This window comes from Panicum virgatum, chromosome 3N, assembly GCF_016808335.1.
Source record: "Panicum virgatum strain AP13 chromosome 3N, P.virgatum_v5, whole genome shotgun sequence".
Taxonomy (NCBI): Eukaryota; Viridiplantae; Streptophyta; class Magnoliopsida; order Poales; family Poaceae; genus Panicum; species Panicum virgatum.
Window position 1 is genome coordinate 19,096,257 of NC_053147.1, and position 11,142 is coordinate 19,107,398.

The 11,142-nt window shown below is 42.9% G+C and overlaps 1 protein-coding gene across 1 annotated transcript; it reads left to right on the forward strand.

Moving 5' to 3' along the window:
* Positions 1-8,493: 8,493 nt before the first annotated feature.
* On the forward strand, positions 8,494-11,029 carry LOC120667409. Its single transcript, XM_039947490.1, has 10 exons — positions 8,494-8,717; positions 8,804-8,867; positions 8,945-9,025; positions 9,139-9,195; positions 9,280-9,345; positions 9,471-9,512; positions 9,608-9,685; positions 9,781-9,939; positions 10,066-10,360; positions 10,450-11,029. Exons 1-10 carry the CDS (start codon positions 8,525-8,527, stop codon positions 10,651-10,653), a joined length of 1,239 nt encoding a protein of 412 aa, XP_039803424.1. The 5' UTR covers positions 8,494-8,524; the 3' UTR covers positions 10,654-11,029.
* The last annotated feature ends 113 nt before the right edge of the window (positions 11,030-11,142 follow it).

The following is an 11,142-nucleotide window of genomic DNA, read 5'->3' on the forward strand; positions in this document are numbered from 1 at the left end:
ATGTCCAAAAGATTGGTGCTGTATAGCTTGACATATAATAAGGATTTCTGAATTAAATCCAGACCACCATACCTCAAGACATTTATTATTACACATGTAGGGGGCAGGGTTGATCCTGTACGTTGAAGGAAGCACATGTTTTAAAGTCAAATATTATTAACCCGACTGGGATTAAGAGTAGGGTACAATGCTCAGATGTAGACTACATACTTTTTGTTTCACAAAGGCTAACTGATTTTAGTTTTTTTTCTTTGGTGTGACATTACTAGTTTTGCTCCCAAGACAAGGAAAGAATTGATTCTAATAGGAATGAAAACTTATTTGGGTGCTACTACTGTTATCAATATGAGCATCTTTATTATATATATAATCATATTTAAAATTGCTTACAATGTTAACTAAAGGAGATAAGTTTAGCAAAACAACTCATCATTTGTTTTACCAGACTGAATATAGATGGGTTCCTAGTTTCTGTAATCTTTTTCCAAACATGGTTGTCTAATTAACTTTTTATGAGCAAAGTGAGGCTACATGCTTGTAAATTTTCAAGACCAAACATTGAGAAAGATTTAATATATCTCTGCATTTTATAAAGATGGTAGCTGTGATACAAATATACATATATAAATTAAGACGATGCACATAAAGACTATCACTCAAAGAAAGCTATCTACCAGCATGCTCATTTCTTCTTCAGTAACATTTCAATATTGTACTCCTAAAAAACGAATTAGGCATATCAACTGATGTAAATTTGTAAGAAGTAACATGATGAACAAATATGCGACTTAATGCTAATAGCCATAAGTGATGTTGCTAAAGCAATTTCAACCAATCACATGTAATCTGGTCGGGACAAAAGGCTATGTTGTTGTTGTTGGATGCAATATTAATCTGTTCGCTGCACAATACTTCTTGGACTATCTATATAAAGATCATTCCTCACTGCTCTCGCACCTGTTTTACTTATGTATGTAGCAGTGACCATGGAAGGTCGTTCTAACACTACCTGTTATCAATTTGATTGTGTTTCTGAGATAATAATGATTTATTGCCAAAAACTTACTGTACTAATGATTTATTGCAGTAAAACCTCGGTGCAGGATAACAGAGTTGAAGGATGTCCTGCATCAGCTTGGACTTCCAAAGCAAGGAAAGAAACAGGTTTTGGTAACTGTTGCTTTCTGTATCCTCTCTGTAAACAAGTTCTACATCATTTTTTCCCCAGAAAATGCAAGACCCTAAAAATATTACGGTTAATGAATTATCATCACATCAGTTGAAGATATTTCAAGAATCATAACTGAACGTAGCTATTGTCATGAAAGTAGTAAAGAAACAGATATCTATCGATTTGATTCACATTACATCTCGCAGCCCAGGCCTAACCATTTGAGGCAAAGGCTATTGAAACATGTGGTGATGCCTTGGGATACATCTTCAGAGGGGTGATGGCCTGAACGACAGCTTCATATAGCATACCTGAGTGTGGATACACAGTCAAGGAGGTGAGCTCCCGTGCCAGGGCGAGGATGTGCCTGGCGAAGCAGATCTCCACGGTGCCTCCTCCGAAATTATCCATCACAAGAAACTGCAGGGTGTCAGCTATGCAGGGGATGATAAATTCTTCTTGATGGACCTGGAGCTCCTCTGAAGGATTGGCATCATCCACATGCTGTGGAACAAGATTACAAGGATGCATGACTAATCAATGAGATTACATTGCAACTATTAGTGGTGGAATCGATCCGATGGGCAGACATACCGAAAGTGTGATCTGTCCAATGCAAGGTTGGTTCTGAAGCAGATGAAGGAGTTTTATGATCTGTTGCATATCTGACACGTGAAGGACAACACTGAAGGTGACAAGATGGGGCAGAGGTGCTATGCGGCAGCTACGTAGCAGTTCAGATGGTGAATATGTTAGCATGATGTATCAATTTGTACCAAATGATAGAAATGTATTAATGCAGACACAAAATAATGCACTACCAATCCATACTATAAAGATAAAAAACAATTGAAAATCTTTCTCACCTATATTGGATCCACCTTACCCCTCACGCTGGACCCACATGTCGGATCCGAGGAGGGTGGGAGAGACTACAGACCCATAGAAATTGAGAGTTAGGAGATGTTTCTACCAAAAAATAAATTCTTTTCTCACCTAAAAATTAGTCTGCCCACGTCTGTACCCGCACGGGAAAATCGCACCCCGCCCACGCCATCTATGCCACCCCTTCCAATCTACGCTGCCTCTTCCCCCCTTCTCGGACGAGGTTCCTGCGCCGTGGCGCCCTACCCATGTCCTACACCACGCCCCAACACTCGTTTTGGATTTAGGGGGAAGCGGGAGCTGTACATCAGGACGCGGCACACAGCAAGGTGAGTTGATCATCGTCGAACATGGTGTCACTGTGACGGTGTGGGTTTCGAGCTCTGCAACCTGGCTGCTGGCTCCGATGCTCTCGTTAGTGAGGTGGCGTAGGAGGGCACAACAGTCTCGTGGGCTCGTGGCAGGTGGCCAAGTGGCAACCGGTCTTCATCACGGTTGATCACCATAATTTTCCTGCTGAAATCTCCTCTTCCATTATTGTTCCCTATCCATGCCTACCACCAGTATTTACTGAAGCTATGCGTATGGTGCTGGTTGGGTTCCATGGCTTTAGAAACCGCTAGGAGAATTCGCGTTTTGCATCTACAGTTGGTTTTATTCCCTGCATCAAATGGTGTGGCGCTTTCTGAACTTTTCTGCAATGGGTGTGCCGTGGGCGCCGCCAGTTTTTTTTCCTACGGCTAATGAGTAGTGTATTCAATGAGGATATTCCTAAGTGCGTTTTTTGGCATTTGTGCAACAATTTACAGGTTGCATATATAGAGTCTTGTTAACTTGTACGTGTGCTCTTGGCAAACTATTGTTTGATTTGGTTTTAATTTGATGACAGTTAACGTGGAGGGGTGCCAGTTTTACTGCCCTTAGGTACAGGTGATATGCTTGGTTACCCATCTGATGACAGGCTTTCTTATTGTGCACAATTCTTCCCAAGTTCACCTCAGTACCTAACCTCCAAAGTATATACTTAATAACATTTAAACTCCTGTATCTTTAAACCTCAACTTCTTAATTGTTTTAGCTCCATTCATATTCTAATAGGTTTGTATTGATCTAAGTTATGAGACTGCAGTAACGTCTATCACGGTACATGTGCATTTTCAAATTAAAAGCTAATTAGGTTTGTACAAATATGCAGCGACAACTTAAATGCATTACCTTATCAGCATATGGGCTGTTGTAGCTAATATCATGGCAATAAAGCTTCATAATCTAATAGGTTTGTATTGATCTAAGTTATGAGACTGCAGTAACGTCTATCACGGTACATGTGCATTTTCAAATTAAAAGCTAATTAGGTTTGTACAAATATGCAGCGACAACTTAAATGCATTACCTTATCAGCATATGGGCTGTTGTAGCTAATATCATGGCAATAAAGCACGAAGCCGTGTGTAACAACTACACGTTGAATGGACCACCACCTGCTAATTAACTTTCTTGCACTTTCGTCCTCGCTTCGCACAAAAGATTGCAACCGGAGTTAACAGCTTCCTAGAGCCACCTATTTAAGCTGGTCTAACTCCTCTTGCCTAAGCAATGTGGGACTATTTCCCTTGGCTGCTGCTAGTGCACCCACTAGCACACATGTTGGGCCTAGCCCAACAGCCACACGGGCTGGGCTGTTACACCGTGTAACTCGCGCAGTGCCCCTGGAGTGAGCAAATGGATCTGAAGCCTCGCGCCATCCAACGGGAGCACACTTGGGCACAAGCAAGACAGCTGTGGCGTGTATAGGCTGATGCCGCCTATCGCCGTGCACGACCACATATGCAATCTAGTCACACTATTGGACACCAGACTGAGGCCATCTGGGCCGCAGCCTCTGATGAGCATGCAGCAACCAAGCACGATGGTGCGAATGCTGTAGAGGTAAGGTATGACGGATGACAGGGCCACGCCGCAGAAAGCGCACCCCGTCAGCCTGAGCTCTACCAGCGAGCTGAGGTGGTCGCCGTCGATGGGTGTCAGGGCAAAGAAACCCAAAGCAAGCCTCTTGAAGCTGCTGGGGAGGAGATGGAGCGGGAACATGTTCTCGGTACCTGTCGTGTTCATCAGCACCAACTCCTCCAGGCCGCCTCTCCCCTCCTCCACCTGCTCCTTGGCCTGTAGCTGCTCCATCCAGAGCCCCGTCACATCAGGTGAGAGACGTCCTAACGAGTCGACGTGGATGCAACCGATGGGTCCCGGGTGCTCCGCCAGCACGAGCCCGATGGCGTAGACGCTGATCTTGTCAGAAGCATAGGCGAGGTCGGGGGCGAGGTCGACGATGCACTCGACGAGTCTGGTGGCGTCGATCACCAACGGGGCGTTCCTCCAGGCGTGTTCCCAATGCCCCATCTCCCCCGCCGCCAATGCTTCTTGTGCCTCCTCCCGCGGTCCGAGGACGAACCCGTGCAGAAGGAGGTCCATGTTCACCTCCTGGAGCTGGTACCGCTCCTCCCCTCGCCCTGCTCCCGCGCCACTAGGACGATGGTGGCGTCCGCACATGGAGGGAGCATCCGCCACGCCCTCGGGATGGTCTCCGGCGTGTGCGCCACCATCTCTTCTGTCTCGATCGAGGATGGATTTTGGGGTTGATTTGGCTGGTGTTGATCGTGTTTTGCTTCGCTGCTTCGATTCGACCGTTCCAGAGGGGGCGTGTTGCAGAGGGGGGTGGATTTGGGGGCAGATTTCTAGAAGGTTGAGCGGGTTGTGCACGGCAGAAGGAGCGGAACGGCGGAAGCCGCCTCTGCCTGGTTTGCTCGCTATTGTCAGTGCCGGCCCTAGGATTTTGAATGCCCTATGGAGAACTCATCGTGACGGCTCCTCGAGAGTCTAGATCTTATATAAAATCTTATTATATATATATTATATACTTATATTTTTTTAATTTATTGTTGGGAATTATGGTGGCCATATACCCACTAAGCTGAGGACCTACACCTAAGACACACCCACTCACTCTAGAGTTGGTTAGTCTTCTTTTTCAATTTCTACCTAATTTATGTATAAGGTCATTTCGAAGGCAGAGCCGCTTTTTTTGCTTCCGGGTGGGAGAGCCTTCTTACGATGAAGCCCAGACCCTTTGTGATCCCGGGTGGCAGAGCCAGCCTACGATGGATCCCAACTTATACACTAAGTACTTAGAAACTAGGAGACTAACACTTATAAAACACTTTTTATTACAACAAAATAGTATTACATAAGAGTACACATTACACCCTCTTTTTGTGGCTATCATAGCACTCACCCTTCTCATCTACCATGCTCTTAGATAGATGATATGGCAAGGAGGGGTTCGCTATTTATAGGCCAAGGTGGATCATAGGGTGGTGATATGTGTCCCCCCTTCTAGAGAATTCCTAAATATTACAAGGTTTTCTAATTTATTTATTACTAATTCTAAAATACTCCATGAAAATATCTTCTTATTGCCTTGTGGAGAATACTCTAAAAGGTTGCCTTGCATTCTTGCAACATTTAACATGTTTGATAATTATCGGAAAACATTGTAAACTAAAACAATAGTTTATTTGTACTTCTAGAATTAATTTGATTACCATATATTTGCACTCCATAATATCCATTGGCTCACAAAAAGATACTTCTTCTGCCGTTTCTTGATGCAAAATCATCAAGACGGTATTGAGATCAATAGTGTCCAATATTGCCTTCTCTATGTTGCACACTACAAAGCCACTTAATCTTTCTTGTGACATAGTTGATCTCAAATCGTTGTTCAGCAACTTTAGTTTTGAGAAGCTACAATCAGAAGCTACAATCACAAGTACAGTTAAGAGGATTCAATAAGTAACCAAATTATTTGGATAGCAATCTGCAGCCATAACAAACTTCAGAATCTCAAGCACTGACATTAAAGAATCTGGCAAAATTACTTGCAACACCTTTAATGCTTAGCTTTTGGCCTCTTAGACTGCGATCACATAGACCAACTGGTCAGTAGCCGTATTGTATGTACATAATACATACCTAAGCTTGGGCCCCCTCCTGGCTTGGGCCCTCGGCCGTCGCAGATGATGGCCTACCCCTAGGGCCAGCACTGGCTATTGTTGGGCCGGTCCGGACCTTGTGACGCTGGCAATTGCCCAATTAGCACGGGCACAACCCGTTGCGGCGGGGTACGGACGGCAGAAGCATACCTCAAAAAAAAAAATCAATGCATCAGGAGGGGGTCCCACGATCCCATCTATCTATATTCACCATATTATAAAAAAATCTATGTTGAGGAAGATGAATAAGCCATCCATCGCACAGGTATAGGTCCATCTTATTCCTCCGGCCATCCTTCGCCCCGCCTTCTCGTTCTTCTCCCTGGCCGTCAGCTCCCACCACCTCCCACCCACCACCGCGCACCTGCCCACCACCCACTGCTATTTTCGATCTCGCTATTCCCGACCTTCTCCTCGCTCCCGCCGCCGGCCACCGCTCACCTGGGATCTAACCATGCCCAGCCGGAAGCGCTCCCACGCCGTCGTGCCTCCATCGCCGGGCCATCGCCAACCTCTCCTCTAAAGCCCCAGTTAACCTAAAAACCTAACCTCCACTGCTTTGACCACCCCCTGGCCGCCGGAGCTCTCACCAACAGTCGCTCCCCCCTACCACCCCCACTCCGAGTTGGGGCAGTGCGACAAGGCCGCTGAGTAGGTGCGCAGGGCTAGCAACATCGCAAAGAGATCGAGGGGCAGAGACAGTGGAGGGGCTGTGTTAGGGTTTTTGGGGAGACGATCCAACAGACGTAATTTTTAGTGCGAATCTCAAACACTAACTTGAATGTAGGAAAGAAAAAAAAATTCACAAAATATATAGGATTCCCGATATATTAAGCCCGTGATGGAACTGGATGTGGAACTCCTTGATGAGGACTCGAGCTCGTGATGGAGAAGGCCCAAGTATATTATGAGCATCTCTAGTAGTCTTCCATTTTCCAATAAACTTCTACTCTTGAAAAAAAGATGTGCTCCAACAGTTCCCCAATATATCTCCCTCCCCAATAACTATTGAGTAGTCCCAATATTTTACCCCAACTGCCCTCAAATAAAACGAGAGTTCATGCTCTCAATAATACATGAATATATTTCTTACTGGGAAGTATTTATTGGGGAACTGCTGGAGATGCTGTAAGCCCGAGTAGTGCTGGGTCTGCGCACCCCGGTGCAATTTGAAGGCCTTTGTGCTGCTCATTCCCGTTGTGCACCAGAACGTAGAGGTGGTAGAGGACCTTAATTTTTAGACTAGATAATGTAAGAGCAGAGCTCTAAAAGGGACGGGCTCAAATCTAAAGCAACTAGTAAGGTGACCGCGCGGTAGCTAGTTTTTTATTTAACATTTAAAAAACAGCAAAGTAGTTGCACCAGCATTTGTAATAGTTTTTATGTAAGTTATTTGGTTGCAAATATAAATTAAAACTGAATTAATACTTTTCATTTTTCATTTGGTTTTTTTATTTACATGTATTTTTTATTTCTTTCCTAATTAATGTAGTATGTTATAATTTTTTATATTAACTTGTAGTTCAAATATATAGGAATCATATAGTAAGAACTCTTTGCTTTACTTTAATTATTATGTTTATTGTTAAACAAAATATTTTATATACATTTTAGTACTATCATGTTGTTTTGAGGCCAAACTTTTATACAGACCTTAAATAAATTTACGTGTATCATAAAACATTTTTTTATCGGGTGATAATCTTCAACCATCCAAATTTGCTTTAGAATATTTAGATTAATTTGAGATGAATGTGAAACGACCAATGACCCCTGTCAGCTTAATCCATCCTAACGTGTGGCACATTCTTTGCACAGCGGAGTTGTGGCACATTCAATCCTAGCTGTCCAGGAGGTGGACATCGAGATTAGTGTTCTGCATGTATAAATGGACTAAATTAGGCCGTATTTAGTTCCGTTGCAAAAAAAAATTCAAAGAAATTTTACTAATTTGAAGTACTAAATGAAGTCTATTTATAAAACTTTTTGCACAGATGAGTTGTAAATCGCGAGACAAATCTAATGACGCTAATTAATCCATGATTAATTAATAATTAGTGGATGATTACTGTAGCATCACTGTTGCAAATCATGGATTAAAGTAGTCTCATTAGATTCGTCTCGCGATTTACAGCCTATCCATGCAAAAAGTTTTGTAAATAGACTTCATTTAGTACAGCCCATCCATGTAAAAAATTTTGTAAATAAACTTCATTTAGTACTCCATATATGTGTCTGAAATATTTCATGTGATGTTTTTTTGCGTTTATGCGGTTTACAGTGTGTGTGGTGGGCTAAGGCCGTCTGAGTTCGGGACGCACAATTTTTATGTTTAAAATATTGGACCTCGAGTGTACTCTGGACCACTCGTTCAAATAGCAAGGATTCTTCTTCGTCTCTGAAGCTCGAGGACTCAGCCATGGCGGATCCGCGGACAATAGGGAGGAATAGTGCACAACGCCTATCTATAAGTCTGGATCTGAATCAAAGTGTACATAGCGCAAGAGTGAGTGGTGTGGACAGCACCGGCAGAGCAAAGCCACATCGGACGAACACGGAAGGTGTTGTCTGCACTGTTCATGTAGAACAGATGGGGGTGCAATGTATACAAGGTATGTGGCTATATTACTTAAATGTAGAACAGATGGATCGTCGATGTGCTGTGAAGGAATGCTAGGGTTGTTCGTGGATTTGGCAGGTGTCGAAGGATTAAGAGGTTCTCGTGCACTTGTGTCTGGAGATTTGGACGCATCGACGCCTCGGTGGGTATCGCTTCATTTTCAGATTAACGTGAGGATGGACAAATGTGAATATGTCCTGGTGTATTATTCATTTTCAGGATGAGTTGTTTCCCGGCGTTAAAGCAAAAGGTGAAATCAATGGACCTTAACCGGGAGGCGAGCAATGGGGAGAGTATGAGGTTCGTAACGTACCTGTCTTTTGTCCATGACTTTCCAACTGCACCAATTGTCGAAACCGTGAGGTTTAGTCTGTATTTAGTTTGTTCATAAATGGGGTGTGGTCTGCAAACAGGACTAGTGCTATAGGTGGTACATATCTTTGGGATGAGGCTTCCAGTACTATGTCAAGGTGAAACATTTATGCCTTTAAGCTCAGTGAATGATTTTTTCGTCGTAGTCATACATGTAATCTTGGTGTGTGTTCCTTTCATAGCCACGCAAGTCATGCAATTGAATTAGGTGGATTTGGTTGCAGCATTGAGGATGGTAGCACGCTCAGGTAATGTTTGATTAGGTCACCACAATAGGGAACACTACAAATGTCATTTGCTGAGATATTTGTGAGTTCATTGGTGTTGGAAATATATAGAGTTCTTAATTCCTCAGCTTTAAATTTTTAAGCAGGGCCCTTCTCGAGGACGATGCAGTGTCCGTGAGCCAAAATAGGTACGCTCAACGTTGTGAACTAGTTCATCATGCACTTGTTTTTCTGTGCACATGGATAGTGGTTGATAATGTCGTGTGCCTTGCAACATTCCCAGTACTACTATGGGTAAATCAAGGATGCATGAGGTGTTCGGTCAAACTGAAAATGATGACGCAGCTAATGTAAGAGAAAGGTGCGTGTAGAACGTATGCTTATTTCGGCCCATACTATAAGCTAGTCTTTATTTACGGTCTGAGTTAAGCATGTGGTTGGTTTCCTGTACTGCAGGTTGGATTGGAGAAACAACATTGATCTGAACATCTTGCCTACGCAAAGCATGTTGCTTCCTGATGCAGAGGACAAGACGAATGAAGAACAGAGTGTTGTTGGAGAATCAATTATACAAGTTAGTGCAACAGCTGATGCTACTGTTGGATGGAAGAGAAGGTATGCATCTCGTGATTACTTGCTTGCTTTTGTTATCAGCATAAGTATGTACGATGTATTAGTCCTACTTTCAGGTAAAATTAATGGTTAACTAATGAATAATGTGGTTCATAAAAAATGGTGCAGGAACATTATAACCAGTGGACCTAATTGCATAGAAGATAGAATTGGTAGAGTGAGTGTACTGCAACAGGCATTGATGAAATTTGCAGATAGGACCACAGATTGCATTATTAATCCTGAAGTAGGGATGGAATTTGATGATCTCCATGAGGCATGTGAGTACTACAATCTTTACTCATGGGAGTGTGGTTTTGGAATACGGAAAGGAAAGAAGCGGTACTCGAATAACCGGGCAAATAGGAAACTACCCGATGATGAAAGATACCAGCTTGGACAAGAATTCAATTGCAGCTGCGGTGTAAGAAAAAAAACTGAATGCTGCAACAATATTCTTGTTCTGTATCTGTGATACAATAGTACTGATATGTTTTTGTATTTATTTGACAGGGGAAACCAGGAGATAATTTGAAGACAACTTCTAGTCGTACCCAATGCCCAGCAATGCTGAGACTTAGCAGAACAGGTAACCATGGTTGGGTTGTTGTCGCGCATATTACTGAACATAACCATGAGCTGTCCAACTCTTATGGTGAAAAAAAAACAGTGGCCATCACATTATCACTTGGACAAGTATACCAAAGATTTGGTTAGGATGTTGAGAGAAAACAATGTTGGAATAACTAAGTTGTATAGTATATTGGGTAATTTCTTTGGTTCTATGGAAAAGGTGCCAACCACAAAACGATCATTGAAGAATTTGTGTTAAAAGATTAATCGTGAGCAAGCTGAGGGTGAAATTAAGAAAACGTTAGATCTATTTAGTCAGTTAAGGAAGTCAGATCCAGGTTTCATGTATAGTGTGGAAACTGGGGAGGATGGTAGAATCAAAACTCTGATATGGACAAATGGGCGCAGCAGGATGTAGTATGAGCACTTTGGAGATGTAATAACATTTGACACCACTTACAAGATGAATCTGTACGAAATGCCATTTGGGCTGTTTGTAGGAGTCAACAATCATTTTCAAAGTGTACTATTTGGTGGGGTGCTGATGACAGATGAGACAACAGAAAGTTTCAGGTGGGTGTTCAGAGAATTTGTTAATCTAATGGGAGGCAAAGCACCACCGGCTGTCCTAAC

Bases quoted from the DNA above. Each gene is read 5' to 3' on its own strand.
- LOC120667409 (XM_039947490.1), top strand. From the start codon at position 8,525: ATGGCGGATCCGCGGACAATAGGGAGGAATAGTGCACAACGCCTATCT. The intron at 9,196-9,279 runs GTGAAACATTTA...TTCCTTTCATAG, and splicing joins GCTTCCAGTACTATGTCAAG to CCACGCAAGTCATGCAATTG. The intron at 9,686-9,780 runs GTGCGTGTAGAA...CCTGTACTGCAG, and splicing joins GCAGCTAATGTAAGAGAAAG to GTTGGATTGGAGAAACAACA.